Raw genomic sequence first — 19,885 nt, 5'->3', positions numbered from 1 at the left:
CTATTTTTAAGTGTAAGTATTTTCTATTCATTTCACTAAACTTATACGTAGTCAAAGACTCAATTTTTTTCCCCACTAATATTCAAATTACACACATTTTTATTTTTAAATGCTTTCTACGATTGTGTTTTATGCATTACATTCACGATTTTAAATGAACTCTGTTGTTATCTCTCAAGCGTTTTGGCATTTTCATCGAATATTAGAAAATATTCAACACGATTTACAGAATTTTGTATAGTATAATAGTATGTATGGATCCATACTATTTATGGAGTAGTAAGGGCCGTAAACCGCGGGGCAGAAGGAGGAAAACAACTCAACAGTCCTGAAGGGGCGTGGCCGTCCGCCATCTTGGATTTTTCTCGTAGTCTTCTACGAGGGTATTTTTAGGATGACGTCACTGATTTCTCGTAGTCTTCTACGAGGGTATTTTTAGGATGACGTCACTGATTTCTTGTCGTCTTTTACGAGGGTATTTTTAGGATGACGTCACTGATTTCTTGAAGTCTCTTACGAGGGTATGATGACGTCATCTATGACGTCACGCTTTTGAACGACGCCATCTTGTTTTACGTCATAGAACATGTTCATTCATGTCTGAGCTTGAATTAATTTGATTTAATTAATTTTATTTTATTGAATTTATTCTGAATTATTTACGAGGGTCGCATTCTGAAATGCTCTACGCTGGGATTTGAACCCGGGACCTCTCGCTCCGAACGAGGATGCGCTAACCACTAGACCGGACTAAGCAGTTAGTAGGAAAGGATAATAAAGCTTTAAATGGATAACTTTCAGTAGTGGCGCCATCTGTTGCAGGCTGTGAACAATAAAGAAATGTTATTTTTTGAGATGAGCAGAACGCTGCATGATAGGAAGACAAATATGTGGAAATATTTTGAAGTTATGAAATGTTTTTAAAATAAAGATGGTTGAACGATGGGTGGTGACATCTATCGGAATTTTTATGACTTTTTTTGTAACTTATGTTTCATTTTATTTATTCATATATATTTATTTTTGTTGAAATAAAGAAAAAGAGTTTTTTTGTTGCGATTCGACCCTGGGACCTTGAGGTTACATAAAGGATCCATAGATGATTGGCGCGCGCTTTACCAATCTTGGCGACTTCGGGCTATGTATGTTATTTATGAAAGACTTGAATGTATTTTCTGTAAAACAAAGTTTAATGACGTCAGGGTGTAGAGTGTGCGGTTGAAAAAAAAATATTCATGACTAGACGTGTATTTTTTAAGTAACAAAGTATTGTGTTTTGACAAATTATTTTATGCTTGAGTTTAATTTGAAAAATCGTAATAAAGTAGAATGTACGGTACTCTAATTTTGGAACACAAATGTATTTAATTCCATTATTTGCATGCTTTTTCCCACTTCTATCAAAAAGGACTTTACGAATCTCGAGGTTTGATCTGCTGATCTTTGAGCATTCGCTTTTATTAGTAGCAATTATACAATTTAGACCAAGAAGCTTTTATCTCGTTTCATGTTACATTCGATCTTTGGAATCTTTTTTTTTTAAAGAAAAAGTTAAACTTATATTATCTGAGGAGAAATTAAAATTTTGTATTCTTAAAAAAATTTCATTTTAACAGTAAATCAGTATAAAGAGGTAAGCAAATGTCTAGAATTTTTAGTAACAGTCGACTTTTCAGTAAAAAGAAAACATATTTTTTTAACTTGGATTAAAATGATTCGGTAATTTAGCTATGAGTATACAACTTTACGAAATTAAGGGACAGTTTCCCCCGAATGATACTATTGATGAAAATAGCTTTTAAGGTATTTACATCCTAGAATTTAGGTTTTATTTTAGGGGAATATATTAAATTGATAGTATATGGACGGTAACAAAACAAAACAAAAAAAATAATAATAATGTATAAAATTTTAACAGGTGATCTACTTCAATTTTTTTATATATAACTGTATAATATATTATACTACTAGCAAGAAGGCATATTGTTGTACTAAAACACAACACATGAAAACTTCGATGTATTTCAAGACTGTGTATCTTGCAACATTTATGATCATAGTTGTTAAAACTGATTCTGCCCGTTCACCATAATCGGGGTTTGTAATTGTGTTCTCATTCTTGAACCAATAATAAGTTTCAACCCATTAATAAAAAATATATCCATCATAAAATATAAATTTCTCATAATTTGTACTTACACACACGCACACACAAAACATAATGACATATACAAACGCACTGGAGCAAGCACACACACTGGCACTCATTCGCACACACAAACCCACACACAGATACAGGTATAAATTGCTTGACTGTACACATTAAAGATAATTTATTTTCATAATAATAAGCACATTATGTCACTTATTTTTTCCGGACTTACTATTTTTAAGTGTAAGTATTTTCTATTCATTTCACTAAACTTATACGTAGTCAAAGACTCAATTTTTTCCCCACTAATATTCAAATTACACACATTTTTATTTTTAAATGCTTTCTACGATTGTGTTTTATGAATATTGTAGTAAAACTCTGTTAATAGTGTCTGTAGATGGTAAAATAATATTGGTAATAATAATAATAATGAAGTATTTTGAATATAACAGTGTGTAAATTACATTGTAAGTTCAATAAATGCGTGAAAGTAGTAAAACGAATAAGAAAACGATTAAGTTAAAAATAATAACTGCGAATAAGAAAAAAAATATCTGTGTCAATTCAATGAATTAAATCGAATTGAGTAAAACTCTTGAAAAGCTGCAATTTCCCTAGCCAAACTTGATTGAAAAAACTTTGCTAGTGTGAAAGAATAATAAATAAATGAATGAAGTAAAAAATACAAGATTGAAAGTATTAATAATACGATTTTCTAAGTGAAATTCGATAAATTGTGTTCTGGAAAATGATATGTGTGTTAAAAAATAACTATGATGAAGTATTTTTGAATATATTAAAGCATAATGAATTTTATGAGTTCAGTAATTGTATGAAAATAATAAAATGGGTGAGTATATGATTAAGTTAAATAAAATAATTGTGAATATGAAAAATGTAATAATATGAGTTAATTAAATCGAATTAAACGTAACTTTTGAATAGTTGTTAAAATCCTAACTAGAGTGAAAAAACTTTGCTACTGTGAAAAATACAAGTTTGAAAATATTAATAATAAGATTTTTTAAGTTAAAATCGTCAAATTGTGTAAATAAAATGATACATTGAAAATGATGAAAGAATTATATTGAAAACGGAGAAAGTAAATTTGGCTGAAAAGAATTGAATCAAAGTCTTGAAAAGCTGCAATTTCCCTAATCTAACATTATTGAAAAAACTTTGGTGATGTGAAAAAAAATAAATAAATAAATAAATAAATAAAGTAAAAATACAAGTTTGAAAACATTAGTAATGAGATTTCCTAAGTGAAATTCTGTAAATTGTGTTTGTAGATTGTAAAGTCTCCTGCGCTAAGAAAAATAACTATGGCGAATATGTTTAATGTGAATTAGTTTACAAGTTTAATAAATGAGTGAAAATAATAAAATGGGCAAGAAAATGATTAAAATGATTAAGCTAAATAAAATAATTGTGAATATGAAGGAAATAATATGCATTAATTAATAAGAATTAAATCGAATTAAACCTAACTCTTGAACAGTTGCTATTTCAATAAATACTAATTAGAGGGGGGAAACTTTGCAACTGTGAAATATACAAGTTAGTAATAATATTTTCTAAGTAAAATTCGGAAAATTGTGTTTGTAGATTGTAAAGCCCTTGCGTTAAGAAAACTAACTATGTCGAATGTACTAATGTGAATTAGTTTACAAGTTTAATAAATGCGTGGAAATAATAAAATGGGTAAGAAAATGATTAGGTTAAATAAAATAATTGTGAATGTGAAAAAAAAATGATATGAGTTAATTAAAATGTATGAGTTTATTAAAATGAATTAAACCTAACTCTTGAATGGTTACTATTTTAATAAATTCTAACTTATAGTGAAAAACTTTGTTACTGTGAAAAATACAAGTTCGAAAACATTAATAATAAGATTTTTTAAGGAAAATTCGGCAAATTGTGTTTTGACTTGGTAGATGGGAAAGTAAAATGGTAAAGTCTCCTGTCTTCAAAAAGCACTATGCTGATGTATTTTTGAATATATTAAAGCGTAATTTATTTTACAAGTCTAAGAATTGTATGAAAATATTAAAACGTATGAGAAAAATGGTTAAGTTAAATAAAACGATACATTGAAAATGATAAAAGTAACTTTGGCTGTTTTAATAAATCCTAACATTATTGAAAAATTTTTGATAGTGTGAGAAAAACAATTAAAATAAATGAAGTAAAAATACAAGTAATAAAATATTAATAATGTGATTTTCTAAGTGAAATTCGGTAAATTGTGTTAGTAGATTGTGAAGTAGAATTCGGAAAAATGTTTCTCGTATTGAAATAAAATAAGATTTTCTAATATTGTAGTGTGTGTAAAGTATTTTACAAGTTTAATAAATGTACGAAAATGGTGAAACGTATGAGAAAATAGTGAAACGTATGAGAAAAAAATGATTCAGTTAAGTGAGTTATTACACTGAATATGAAAAAAAAAAGTTACGAACTTCGAGACTGAAAAACTCTAAGACAATATTTCCAAAGTACGTTCGAGAATTTACCCAATTGAACCAATGTATGAAAATAATCACACCTTTTAATTATTTGATACAATTGTTCAAGAAATATAGAAGTTTAATTAAGAATTTACAAAAATTGTTAATTTAGAGAAAACCTGAAAAATGTTTAAAAAAATAAAGAAATAAATAATAAATATTATTAAAAGAAGAACTTTCACGAAAAAATCTAGTACCCATAGGACAAGGTCGTATAGTCCTGTGGTATCACTCTTTTGTTGCACATTATTTTGTACAACTTATTTTAAATTTTATTGATAATTTTTCTCCTCTTTGGCTCCTGCAAATTTTAGCCGAGTTATGGATGTTGATGGTTCAAAAACAATTCGCTATACTGTTTTCAAAATTTTCGTGCTTGTAAGTTTTTCTGTTTCGAAGCTTGCAAGTTATTTTTATTCATTTGTATATTTTCTTTAAGTTTACAAAGTTCTAAAAGTTGTACATTTGTAACTAAAAAGTTCAAAATTCATAAGTTTCAAAAATGTTATTAAAAAAAGAATTTTTAGCAAGTGAAGATATGCCAAATTTTTAAGATTTTACGCTAGTAAGCTTACTAGTTAATTTTGTTTCGAAATTTCCAAGTTTTTTTCCACTTGGAAGTTTACAAGTTTATGATTTTTTCTGATTTAATTTTCTACAACTTTAGGTACGTGGTGATGTAATAGTGTATGCATGTTTGTATTTTCTAGCGTATTATGGAAGGATAGAAATTATAAAATCTCTACGAATTCATTACTTTATCGTTTGACTAATGTTATTTTTCTCAATTTAGAAAACTTTCGCAGATTTCCCTTGCGTGAAACCGGGAACTAATCAATAAACGTTTCTTTTTAACATTATAAGATTCTTTTTTGTTAATTTTCCTAATGTTTTCTGTAAATTTATTTTTCCTAATTTTTGCAAATTAATACTTAAACCTCTTTAGCATTCGTACATTTTAATGACAAAATTAGTGACTGTTTTAATTCAGTGGGTAAGTTTGAAATATTCCTGAATGTTCTCTACATTTCCATAGTGTATGAATAATCAATATAGTAAGCAATTACAATAGCCAGGATATTAAAACAAATAAAAGTTGCACCTATGCGGTAATGTGCGAAAAACTCGTATTTATTGTTCCAATATACAAGTACAAACCTACTGAGATAAAAGTAATGAAACAAAGTTTAAAAGCACAAATAAAAGATTGGAAAGTTTAAAATGCAAACATATTTCAGAGGCAATAGCCTCCATCCTCAGTGCAAAGCAAGCAAATGGGTAAACAAATGTTTACCAATGTTTGTATTTTTTAACAAATCTATTTGTTGAATATTTTCTATGCATTAAAATTAACGTCCCAAATCGAATTACTATTTATTTTGTTTTAATAATACGTTAAATATCAAAGAGACGGAGATTGCATTCGTTGCAGCTCTAAGTTCTTGAAAAGTAAAAAGTTTTTTTGATGATTAAAAGTATCGTTAAAAGTTTTGATGTATCTATAATATATAAGAACATATGTTGGGTTTTTTTTTCTGAACTTAAAAGATTAAGAGTATAAATATGTATATTTCTTTATATCAACATTTACAATGATGCATAAGCGAAATAACTTCGCTATCATATGTGACGAAAAATTCTGAGGGAAAAGCTATTATGTAGGGATGTTTGACAAATAACTTGTTCAATAATGTTCTGTTGCATTCTTATTTATTTTTAAATATTTGTTTAATAATGATGTATAAGAAAATGAACTGTGAAATGTTCTGGAAAGCGTCAAATGTTGAAATAATTGCTTTTGAAATATTAAATGAGATATTCGTAAGTTTAAATACGTGTGAATGAGAAAAAAACAAACGTTAAATTCGAGGAACAAAATTCTGTAAATCGTGTTGAATATTTTCTAATATTCGATGAAAATGCCAAAACGCTTGAGAGATAACAACAGAGTTCATTTAAAATCGTGAATGTAATGCATAAAACACAATCGTAGAAAGCATTTAAAAATAAAAATGTGTGTAATTTGAATATTAGTGGGGAAAAAATTGAGTCTTTGACTACGTATAAGTTTAGTGAAATGAATAGAAAATACTTACACTTAAAAATAGTAAGTCCAGAAAAAATAAGTGACATAATGTGCTTATTATTATGAAAATAAATTATCTTTAATGTGTACAGTCAAGCAATTTATACCTGTATCTGTGTGTGGGTTTGTGTGTGCGAATGAGTGCCAGTGTGTGTGCTTGCTCCAGTGCGTTTGTATATGTCATTGTGTTTTGTGTGTGCGTGTGTGTAAGTACAAATTATGAGAAATTTATATTTTATGATGGATATATTTTTATTAATGGGTTGAAACTTATTATTGGTTCAAGAATGAGAACACAATTACAAACCCCGATTATGGTGAACGGGCAGAAACAGTTTTAACAACTATGATTATAAATGTTGCAAGATACACAGTCTTGAAATACATCGAAGTTTTCATGCGTTGTGTTTTAGTACAACAATATGCCTTCTTGCTAGTAGTATAATATATTATACAGTTATATATAAAAAAATTGAAGTAGATCACCTGTTAAAATTTTATACATTATTATTATTTTTTGTTTTGTTTTGTTACCGTCCATATACTATCAATTTAATATATTCCCCAAAAATAAAACCTAAATTCTAGGATGTAAATACCTTAAAAGCTATTTTCATCAATAGTATCATTCGGGGGAAACTGTCCCTTAATTTCGTAAAGTTGTATACTCATAGCTAAATTACCGAATCATTTTAATCCAAGTTAAAAAAATATGTTTTCTTTTTACTGAAAAGTCGACTGTTACTAAAAATTCTGGACATTTGCTTACCTCTTTATACTGATTTACTGTTAAAATGAAATTTTTTTAAGAATACAAAATTTTAATTTCTCCTCAGATAATATAAGTTTAACTTTTTCTTTAAAAAAAAATGATTCCAAAGATCGAATGTAACATGAAACGAGATAAAAACTTCTTGGTCTAAATTGTATAATTGCTACTAATAAAAGCGAATGCTCAAAGATCAGCAGATCAAACCTCGAGATTCGTAAAGTCCTTTTTGATAGAAGTGGGAAAAAGCATGTAAATAATGGAATTAAATACATTTGTGTTCCAAAATTAGAGTACCGGACATTCTACATTATTACGATTTTTCAAATTAAACTCAAGCATAAAATAATTTGTCAAAACACAATACTTTGTTACTTAAAAAATACACGTCTAGTCATGAATATTTTTTTTCAACCGCACACTCTACACCCTGACGTCATTAAACTTTGTTTTACCGAAAATACATTCAAGTCTTTCATAAATAACATACATAGCCCGAAGTCGCCAAGATTGGTAAAGCGCGCGCCAATCATGTATGGATCCTTTATGTAACCTCAAGGTCCCAGGGTCGAATCGCAACAAAAAAACTCTTTTTCTTTATTTCAACAAAAATAAATATATATGAATAAATAAAATGAAACATAAGTTACAAAAAAAGTCATAAAAATTCCGATAGATGTCACCACCATCGTTCAACCATCTTTATTTTAAAAACATTTCATAACTTCAAAATATTTCCACATATTTGTCTTCCTATCATGCAGCGTTCTGCTCATCTCAAAAAATAACATTTCGTTATTGTTCACAGCCTGCAACAGATGGCGCCACTACTGAAAGTTATCCATTTAAAGCTTTATTATCCTTTCCTACTAACTGCTTAGTCCGGTCTAGTGGTTAGCGCATCCTCGTTCGGAGCGAGAGGTCCCGGGTTCAAATCCCAGCGTAGAGCATTTCAGAATACGACCCTCGTAAATAATTCAGAATAAATTCAATAAAATTAATTAAATCAAATTAATTCAAGCTCAGACATGAATGAACATGTTCTATGACGTAAAACAAGATGGCGTCGTTCAAAAGCGTGACGTCATAGATGACGTCATCATACCCTCGTAAGAGACTTCAAGAAATCAGTGACGTCATCCTAAAAATACCCTCGTAAAAGACGACAAGAAATCAGTGACGTCATCCTAAAAATACCCTCGTAGAAGACTACGAGAAATCAGTGACGTCATCCTAAAAATACCCTCGTAGAAGACTACGAGAAAAATCCAAGATGGCGGACGGCCACGCCCCTTCAGGACTGTTGAGTTGTTTTCCTCCTTCTGCCCCGCGGTTTACGGCCCTTACTACTGACGCACTACATGCACACAAATCCAGAAACTATGAGCACTAAACAAGTCCCAAATATATTAAACAAAGACAAGTTTACGCAATATTTTAGTTTTTAAGAAAGGTTTAAAGTATTTGTTGAAATTTGCGGCCGTCAGCTGTAATACATGCGTCTCAATGACAAAGCACTTACTGTAGCGATTAAGAGCCATTCTGACAAACTTTCAATGAACGCTACGTCTTTGTTGCGCCTCGTGTTAGGGCTACTACAGGCCGAAACTTTTAACAACTGATCGAAACCTTTCTTGAAAGCTAAAATGTTGTAGAAAATCGTCCTTGTATAATAAATTTGTGACCTATTTTGTATCAATCAGTTTCTGGCATTGTGTGCATCAGCACTGCGTTTGCTACCCTGTTCCTACTTGATTCTTGATTCTTATCATCCCCTATAACACTCCTCAAAGTTTTGCTCAAGAACTTAGGCTCACCATGCAGGAGAAGGAATTTATTATTTGCAGATAGTTTGAAACATGATTACATAGAAAAGAAAAAAAAATAATTAGTCGATCAAATTGTTTTTCTTAGGTGGTGAAAATGATGGCAACTGTTGTAATTCTCTTCGCAGTTTGCTGGCTACCCATTCATGTGTTCAACTTGCTTATCTATTTTGATCGACTGTCCATCATGCCTGTCACAGATGCACAGTTTCAACATTTTACAGCAGCATTCTTTTCCTGCCACTGGATTTCAATGGCGAACAGTTTTGTTAATCCCATCATATATTGTTTCATGAGTGATAACTTTAGGGTAATTATTAGTTTAATCAATTTATTTATTACTTACAGGGTGTCCAGCAAAGGAGTCCCTGGTTTCAAAATTAAATATCTCGAAAACAAAGGAAGATATTGGAATGAAATAAACGGTATGTTTATTGTGAAACCCATAAAAATCATATACAGGAACTTGTAAATTCGTTTTTAAAAGTTCCAACAGGTGGCGCTGCACACTGTAATTGCAATAGAAGTCTCCATAAATAGTGCTACGAAGCGGTTGGACGATAATTTCCAGCGTATATGTAAGCATATCTGAGAGACTAAACTACTGCTGAAACTACAAACCTCTTCGCAGCACTATTTATAGAGACTCCTATTGCAATTGCATTGTGAAGCGCCACCTGTTGCCAGTTTTTAAAACTAATTTCCAAGTTCCTGTATATGATTTTTATGGGTTTAACAGTAAACATACCGTTTATTTTATTCCAATATCGTCCTTTGTTTCCGAGATATTTAATTTTGATACCAGGGAGTCCTTTGCTGGACACCCTGTATGTACATGTATTTACAAGAGTGATATAATGCCTTCAAAGCAGTAGAACTAATTTCTATAAATATAAATATTTCAAAAAAATATATAGTCCAGTACTCTAAACAGACTAGAACATATTTTTATTACTTATTAAAAATCATTAGCGTTGAGGCTCGTGTCGAAGTTTGAGCAATTGTATTTTTCCCTATTAATGTCTTTCCCTATCTCTTTGCTTATGAATCCAACCCCTTATAATTCTTCTTGGAAGCATATCGAATATGTTTTCTGTTTATTTTTTAGACAAATATATGTTGCAGTGAGAAGCAAAGGGATTTAAGTCGACTTTTTAAAGTTTAGAGAAAAACATGTTTGGAGTTCAGATCCTAGGTAGGCTTTTATTGATTTTTTTTCTAAATCCTGTGGTATAAAAGCACCTACCAGGGATACTAGTTCCATATCATTTCCTGGGAGAGAGGAAATGGTCTTCTACCATTTTTGTGCTGGCTATTTAGAAATCTGATAGAAATTTATAGAATAGATTATAATTTTTGATACTTACATCCATTTGCCTCCACTGCCTCATATAGTGTTTCACTTTAAGAAAATAATACAGTCGCAGCAACTGATTACAGTTTGTTTCTCTAGAAAAGAGCACCAAAAACAAGTTTCCTGCTTCGTCCCCATGAATCATTGTAAAAGATATAACAGCGAACTCATGTGTAGGTTGTTGAACACACTAGGTTGTTGAACACACTATTTTTTGAAAAAAGTCAATATTGAGACTTTTAGAGTTTTAGATAACCCCAATACAGTTCTTTCTAAATCCGCATTTGTTTTTAGTCGACGACTTATTGAGAAAACTAGAAGAAATTCGCTCAACTCAAATGCACTGCTTTTTATTGAAATTAATTTTTTTCCCTTGTTTTTCTCACTACCACGTTTTAAAAGTTTTTATAAAGCTCTAGCAAAAAAAATAATAACAAAATAAAATAAATCAATGCCTTTAAAACTTTGCAAAAGGTATAATTGAATACATTACTGCGATAAAAACTTCCAAAAGCTAAAGTACATATGCAATATGTGGTTTTGAAATGATGATCAACTAAAGTTAGGTGGCAAAAACAAAGTTTTTTTTTTGGGGGGGGAGGGATTGGTACAAAATAGCTATACAAAACAAGTTTTTAGTTAATTAATTTGAATTTGAAAGGTTACATCATTCTCTTGTGTCTAACAAAGATCTTGGCACAATAGGATTTAGAAATTACGAAAAAGTGAGTAGGGTGACACCCCCAGTAATTGGCAGGTCACCAGTAATTGGCACTTCCAACAAAAATGTCCTAAAATAAGATTCGTATCCAATCTTTTAAAAGTAGAAGTCTATATAGCTACTGAATGTACATTTACTTTAAAGATTATAACTTCAATTCATGTTACTAATAGGACTCGACCGATGCATCGGCCTGGCCGATGCATCGGCGCCGATGGTTCAACATTTTAGCCATCGGCATCGGCATCGGCGGCCGATGCTAACTTGCAGGAAACATCGGCCCATCGGCCTTAAAAAACATTGAAAAGCCGATGGAATTGGCCGATGTTTTTGAAAAAAAAAAGGACCTTTGTTGTTTTACTTTTTAATACAAAGTAAAGGGAGTTATTGTTTTCATATAAAATTGTTTACTTAAATTTCAGTATGAATTTCTATTTTAATCACCCCTGAAAGAGTTTTTAATACTGCATTCAGGTACCAAACAAGTTAATTATTGCGTTGTTTCTTGCGGCTGGATGTACGTATGTATCTCTCATAAGTCATAACTCAAAAATGGTAAGCTGCAGAAGGCTAAATTTTCGCATATGGGATGTGGTACGTACCCCCCCCCCCCCCCCCAGTTGTGCACTTCCCTTTTTGTTTTTGATCGGGTGTTCTAAAAAGCCTATTTACTCATTTTTTTTGTGGCTATTTATTACTTATTTCAATGGAAAATTAATATAGCGTCTCAGATTGACGATCATTTGGTGATGTATTGCCGAATTGGAGGTCATGGAAAAAATGAGATGGCGAAACCGGTTTAGTTTCATTTTGTTAGACTCCCGTTAAACCGACGGTAATTTTTAATTTTTCGATATTTGTAATATGAATCACAGAAATACAGTCTTTTCTGTATCGCTTCGGCGGAGCTACAAGTTTGGGGCCCGTCGAAGTACATTTTGGGGCCCTATTTCTCTATCACAGAAGTTGTAAAACATTTATCATAAGCATTTTTGTAACTCCTACGGTGCCCCTATGGTTATGGGCCTCTCGCGCAATTGCAACATTTGCTATTTTTTAAATCCGCCACTGCACGTCAAAACAAACTCGGGTGCAAGTTTTAAAAGGGTTTTTCTGCTCAATGTTTATGATTGTTTTGAACTGTATTTTTATGACTATTTTTTGTATTTCCAAGAACACTTGCGTGCCCTTCCTCCCACTCCCTCAATTTCTGAAATTAAACTCTAGGCTGTACTTCTTAGTTGTTTAAAGCTAACACCATTCTTAAAATTAGAGATTTTTTTTTTCAAGCTTTATATATTGTTTAGGAAGAATTTTGAGCATTAACCCCTTCAGTCGGAATTATGAAATATTGGACCAAAAATTTTGATATTTGGTACACAGTGTACTATGGTAAAGGGTATCTTATTGACGAAATTTTGAGTTTGTAGGAGAAAAATTAAGAGAGTTATGGCACGTCCAATATTCCTGACTTATTCTTTTGAAATCAATTTTTCATATACAAAAACGATAAAATACCGAACAAACTTCATTATAAAATGTTCTACAAACAATTATAAAACATAATATTAGTGTTTAAAACTATTAATTAAAGATTGTATATTTTTAAAAAAATCAGGAAAAAACCTCGCTTTTGAAATAAAAATCCATTGTTGGAAAAATGAGCCACTCTCTATCTCTCAATCCTTATATGTCAGTGTTGTCAACCCCAAAACGAAAAAATACTTCAAATTATAATAAGTAGAATGTAAAGAGTCAACTACAAAAAAAATCAACTAATTAAATCAATTATTAAATGATTAGCAGCTGTTTAAAAGTCTGAAGGGGTTAATGTAAGAAATTGATTAAAGACGTTTTGAATGGTGACATAATTCAGAAATCAAAGGCACTTTTGAATTTTTTCTTCAGAAGTGCTGAAGTAGATTCAGAAACTCTTCCGAGGCGTTGGTGGTAGCGGTTCTGTACTAAAAAAATGAGACTGCAGTTGGGGCCGAAGTTTAATGTTGTAAGTTACTCCAAAATCGGAGGGTGTCCCCCCAAACTCACCCTCGTCGTTTCAAGCATTTCTTAAATATTTAGCGATTATTTATTTTGGCTAAGAAATGTCATTTTGCGTATTTCTTATACTTGTTTCAATGATCCTTCAAATCCCTGACAATCTTAACAATTTATTTCTGTTAGATTTTTTTGAGCAATCACGATTGCTTATTGTTCTCATTTGACTGTCCTTGACGTTAGGCTGATTTTATTTCCCTCCCCCCCCCCGCTTCCCTCTGCCGCACTCCCGACCACCGTCCTCTGCAGGCGCGGATCCTCCGGTCCTGAGCAATGTCCCCCGAAATCCGCTTCTCCTGGTCAGTGGCGTCCATGTCCTACACAGCTCACACACACACACACGCCTATGTGCATACACAAGTCTATGCACACACGAGCCTACACATGCACAAGCACCTACACACAGAGATACATACACGCCTACGTGTGTGCACAGGTCTACGCACACACAAGCCTACATATGCATGCGCGCCTACACACACACACACACACATAACTATACACACGTAACCGCCCAGGAGAAGGGCAGGTTTAGGGGGTCAGGAGCAGTTTCTGGAAACAATAACTCCAATAAGTAGTGTCCTGTCGCAACTCGTGATTGCGAAAAACATAATTTGAATTAAAAGTATCAGAATTCATATTAATCTTTTTATTTATTTTTTTTTTTTTTTTTTTGCCATCGGCCAACGGCATCGGCCATCGGCCATCGGCAATCGGCCATTTGGAGGAAAACTATCGGCCATCGGCCATCTTTGAACAATCGGCATCGGCCCATCGGCCAAAAAATGCCATCGGTCGAGCCCTAGTTACTAAATGGTAGCATTGCATACACTGTAAAAACGATTCAGAAACGTTTCTGGGAAATACTGGGCAGCTGATGTGCCCAATTTCTTTCAGTAACCTATCTCACAAAAACCAGGAACGTTTTCGGCTAAAAGTCAGTTACCTTCTTGAAATTATCCCGGAAGCTTCCTAAAATATTCGGAAATCTTCCCATTTAAAGCCAGTCGCATCTACGGAATTTTAGAATAAACTTAGGTGGGTATACTATGAAAATTTGGCATCTTCGTGCGTTTCCGGGGAAGCTCCAAGAGCAGTATTGCAAACATGGCCAAAGCTGAAACAGAATTGCAGGTAAGTAACAAGCATCTTACTCGCCTGCAGTTCTAGCTAAGCTACGTAGTCCATTAACTGATTTGCGCCCTTTCGGACGATTTATCAGTCTGGACAGGCCGCAATCGAACAGATGCTGATACACTTTATATATACGATTAGTTAATCTTTAAACTGGGAGCTAAAATTATTTTTTATAACAGTGAGAGGTCTCATTCGCGCGACTTGTAGCAATTCAGGAAACTTTTTGACTATGATGCTTGATTTTTCCAGGAAGTGGATAAAAACCATTGAAATCCCGAAACGTTACACGGAAATACTCAGTAATGTTTCGGAATTTTTTTACAGTGTAGGAAAGAGAAACAATTGTGGCTTGTGTCAAATCAGAAATTTTTATTGCAAAAGCTTCTTTTCTGGCTTAAGGGAATCATGCGCATCAATCCATTAAAATCCGACTTAAAATATATTTTAAATTTTGGTTGTCAAAAGTTTTGTTTAGTTGAAAGGTGTTATTTTGAGTGGGTAGAAGTATATTTTTGTCCCTGTTTGCATTTTTGAAGTAATGATGGATGCCATTTAGTGGTGTTTCAGTTTTGCTAGTCTCCAGTAATTGGCACATGTGCCTGTAAACACCAATGTGTTGTACAATATGTCACTGATACTTTTTCAGCAACTATATTATATGGGTTCTACTATTGATTTGAATCCTACAGAATACAATGTTAAATTTTTAAGAGAAATTAAAAAAAAAAAAAATGCTTATCCATCAGTTCGATATTGCGACTGCGAAGAATCGGTTCATTTTTTATGGTCCTTTAGAATCATCGGATCAATGTTCCTTTTTATTGTGGAAATAGCTATAATTCGTAATATCGAAACTGCATACCGACTAATGAAACAGAAATATTCTCGATATTATTTTTCCATACGAACACTCCAAATTTATTTTTAATTCTCTTTGATACTTTTTCAACACATCAAGATGTGTGATTTAGCATTAATTTATGTAAAATTACCTACTTTAAATTAACATTAATTATGTTTCTTATGATAATGAAACCTGTATGTAATCCAAAAGTGAAAAATAAAGTGATTTTCTAGTTCTATTAACATGGTGCAAATTACTGGATCACAAGGTGTCATACACTTGGGTATCAAGTGCCAATTACTGGTGATTTTGGTAAATTTTTATACATATATTTTTATAAAAATAGCAATTCAAATATTTTTAATTTTAGTAAACTAAATAGATGCACATATGTGCATTCTTTAATACAAAAATATTTGTAAGTGAATATTTTTTTCTAAGTAATGAAAACAGAGGTAAGTTTAAGGACAAACTCTTAAAGTTCCAATTACTGGGGTCGTTACCCTACATTGTAAGTATTGATTAAATGGTACTTTTTTGAAAGAAAAATGGCTAATGAATGAATGTACAGTCAACATGTGTTGTTAAGTCATATTAAATAATCATTTTAAGTTTTACAAAGGTGAAATGAAATTTGAAGAAGAAAAAATATGTAGGGTGTTTGTTGGTGGGGTTAATACTTCAAACGGGGGTGAGCAATCGAATGTTTTTTGTCATTTCTTGTGACTGCTACATCTCAAGAAAAAATAAACGGAATCAAACAAAACTTTATCTACAGGTATCCTTTAGAACCTTAGAAGACGCAAGAGCTGATTTTATTCTGACGTGAATAGTTCAAAAGAGGGTGGTGCAATCGATCGTTCATTTCTGTTCAATGTGAGCACTCTATCCAAAGAAGTAATAATACGTTTTAGATGAAATTTGGAATAAATGTGAACCTACACAGAAACAGGTGCTGATTTTATTTTGGCGCAAATTGCCTCAAAAAATCTCAATGATTTGAATTTTTTATATGTTGCCACCTTCTGTTTGTTAATAAATAAATCGTTTGTAATCAATTTTAGCAATGTTTTAATTTTTGCTCTTGTACAGCAAGAGCCCATAAGCGCCAGACGTATCGTCATAGCATAAAGGCACGAAGCTTTCCTGCGTAAGCTCATCACAGCAGGTAAGAAAGGTTCGCTATTATTTAGGCTGAGTGGCGCTGGCTTTGGCAGGAAAGAGGTAGCAATAGGTGTGTCAAAAACTAAACACCATTGAGTCATTCCATGTCAAGTCGTCTTCACCCGACCATCTCCGATTTGAACGAAATTTTATAGAGGTGCTGGCATGCCGTTGAAACTAGCCTATAAAACTTTTCAGCTGGCACGTCTGAAATCTTGAAGATCTGGAATTAATAATATTAATTTTTAAAAAAGTACTCCAGGCGGATCAGCTTAGTGAAACAAATTGTCTTGCTGAGGCTGATCCCCATTGGAGGCTATTTTGGTGCCCACTTTTAAAAATATTTTTCAGGTATCCTAGATCCTCATGATTTGTGTCTAGAAAGCTGAAAACTGGCATAGGTAAGCTTCAAAGGCATGCCTGTCGCTCTCTAAAACGTCCCCCAAATCGTAGATGCTTAGATAAGGCCACTGGGTCACGTGATATGGAGTGAATCTATGATGTTTAGTTTTTGCAGCAAATTTACGCATTTTTGCTACTTATTTCCTGCCAAACCCGTTGCGATTTGGTTCAAATAACAGCGAACCGTTCTTATCTGCTGTAATGTGCTTACGCAGAAATATTTCGGACCATTACTTTGACGTAGGTCTGGCCCTCATGGGCTCTTGGACTATTTGGACATGGGCTATAGGATATTTTGAAATTCCGGTACTAATGACGGTCGTGAAGTTTTTGTGTGCGTAATTTTATTTTGGGAGCTCTGTTATTGGCAATATTGCTTTTTTGTTTATGAACATGATTAAAACTTTTCACCCAATAACTTTCGGTTTAAAACATTCCCTGTTTCCCATTCTCTTGCGAATAGAAATGGGAAATTTGAGCTATATGTGCACAAACAACGGGATTGTCTCTTTGAAAATAGAGTTGTGCAGTTATAAACGGGACGAATGATCACCTTAGCCATACGTAAAAAAAACCTTCAAAACTTTCCCCTAAGAGCTAATTAAATAATAAATTTAACTATAGAATTCAGTAAAACAAAACAAAATGTCAATAATCACCTTTTAACAACTTTATTTAAGACTTTACTTCTATTCATTTAGCTACATCAAATAAGTGTTACTTTAAATCACGCGATTTTTCTAAAGTACTACTTTCTGTAAGAAATTCTATCGGGTTCCTGTATAGACAATGGTAAGGAGTGACAATTTCAGAAGCTGTAATTTAAAATAATTTTTTTGGTGGTACAACTTAAACTATTTCTTTTTCAGACGGATTTGAAGCAGTTAGTCCTTTGCTGTTGCTGCACACACAAATCCCATAGAACTGCTGGTCGACTGAAGAATCACAGCGACCACAGCTCATTTCGCACAACCACACTTGTCATGTCATCTTGTTCTGTAAAAAATGCATCAAACTCTATACCCCTGAGGAGTTTACATGTTGATATGTACAATAAATGATTTTACTTCGCCGTTTCAAATGTATGTAACCAATGTTAAATGCATGTAAAATAAATTGTTTTTGAACATTATCCATGTTTCATTGATTATTTTACAGGGTTGAACAACGATCTAAAACCTTTTTGGAATTCAACTACAAAATAATCTATTTAAATATTAGTTTTCGCTTGTTAATTGGATCTATAAAGAAAATGCAGCATTGCAAAATTTCATTCATCATTTTTGAGGATAGCTATAATTCAAAACTCTTGCAATACATTTTACTAAAGCTATATGGTATTAATTGATTATAATTAAGTTACATTTACTACCCCTCCAGCTGCAGCTACTGCTTCTAATAGAAACTGATCCTGGATGTTTGTTAGGGAATTTATATTTTAAGATATACCTGTCATTTACTAGCAGTAAAGGGCTGTGGGAAACTGCGTGACTGATACATCAGCAGCTGCATTTAGCTGCGACACGCAAGAAGGATTTATAAGATCAAGAATATCATCTAGAATCATATAACTCTAATTTGAAATTTAAAGCCATGATTTAGAAATTATTGACGACAATTAATCTTAATGTTTAAAATAAGGGATGGAACGGTGGTTGAACTAGCTGTGCAGGCATATCCACTGGTGAGCTCTGAATTAAGCCGTGATAACATGCGAAATGCGGCCTTAAAACTCTAAAAATATTTACAATTGTGTACGTCATACAAAGTTAACATTTCAGAGAGACTTACAGTAGTCAACGTTTCTGCATATAAGCTAATAAAACGATATAAACATTGGTTTTTTTTTCGAGCTCTGTTATTCCACACAAATACAACTATAATTATTGAAAACGAAATGAAAGAGCTTACATAGCCACACACACAGGTGATGTAACTTTTAGATATATTCTAAACATGCCGATCAGAAGGAGCTTCACATATCTCTTTATAGCCAAACTAGTGGTACCCGCACGGCTTTGCCCGTAGTTGAAAATTAAAAGGTCATTTGTTGCGCCTGTATATTTACATATAATGTATGACGTATTTCTCGCCAATTTGCTATGTTCATTTGCTCGCCAGTGTTACGGTTCCACGTTATGATAATTTCGTAATTTACTCATCCACGTTGTGATAATTTGCTCGGTAAAATTTTCTTGAAATTGGAATAGAAAAAGAACAAAATCGAATTTTCGAAAAACCGCTTCAAGGTGCACACCCCCATGCTACAAACTAACTTTGTGATAAATTTCATGAAAATCGGCAGAACGGTCTAGCGTTGTGCGCGTCACAGACATCCAGACAGAGATCCAGATATCAACAGACTATCAGCTTTATTATTAGTAAAGATTTCCCGGAAAAGTAAAAGAAGGAATAAAAAAGCATGAAAGAACGCTTGATGCATCTTAAAAATAACTCTAAAAATGTCGAAAATAAATAAAATAAATGTTGAAAAATTAAAAATTAGAAAGAAGGGTTTCGAGATAGGAAAAATGTCTTTCGGTCTTCCTAATTACTTTAAAGTGAATAGTCCGATATAAATAAACTAGTTTTTGCTCGAAAGATCTTGGCGAAGGCACCTCATTTCCATATTTAAATTTTTTTTATTTGAACAGTTTTTTTTTTCAAATTTGAACAGTTCAAAAAAACTAAACATAACCACATTATGAAAATTTGACAGGAGAAAGGTGAAGCTTTTTTCAGGCGCAGGACTGATGGGACTCTTTTAACCCTGGTAAAAAACAACAACAAAAAAAAAAAAAAAACCGTACACATGGCTCAATGCAGAATAGACTTCTGCATACAATGCACTAATAAACA

General features: G+C 32.3%; 1 protein-coding gene across 1 annotated transcript in view; it reads left to right on the top strand.

The window, feature by feature from the left end:
* LOC129222639 (neuropeptide Y receptor type 5-like) overlaps positions 1–18,093 on the top strand; it is a 112,861-nt gene extending 94,768 nt beyond the window's left edge. Inside the window, exons 5-6 of the mRNA XM_054857168.1 lie at positions 9,438–9,659; positions 17,896–18,093. Coding sequence (XP_054713143.1) covers positions 9,438–9,659; positions 17,896–18,087 — 414 coding nt within the window. The 3' untranslated portion in view covers positions 18,088–18,093. The remainder of the gene's footprint in view (positions 1–9,437; positions 9,660–17,895) is intronic.
* The last annotated feature ends 1,792 nt before the right edge of the window (positions 18,094–19,885 follow it).

This window comes from Uloborus diversus, chromosome 5, assembly GCF_026930045.1.
Source record: "Uloborus diversus isolate 005 chromosome 5, Udiv.v.3.1, whole genome shotgun sequence".
In the NCBI taxonomy this organism is placed as follows: domain Eukaryota; kingdom Metazoa; phylum Arthropoda; class Arachnida; order Araneae; family Uloboridae; genus Uloborus; species Uloborus diversus.
This window is presented reverse-complemented; position numbering and strand designations above follow the sequence as displayed.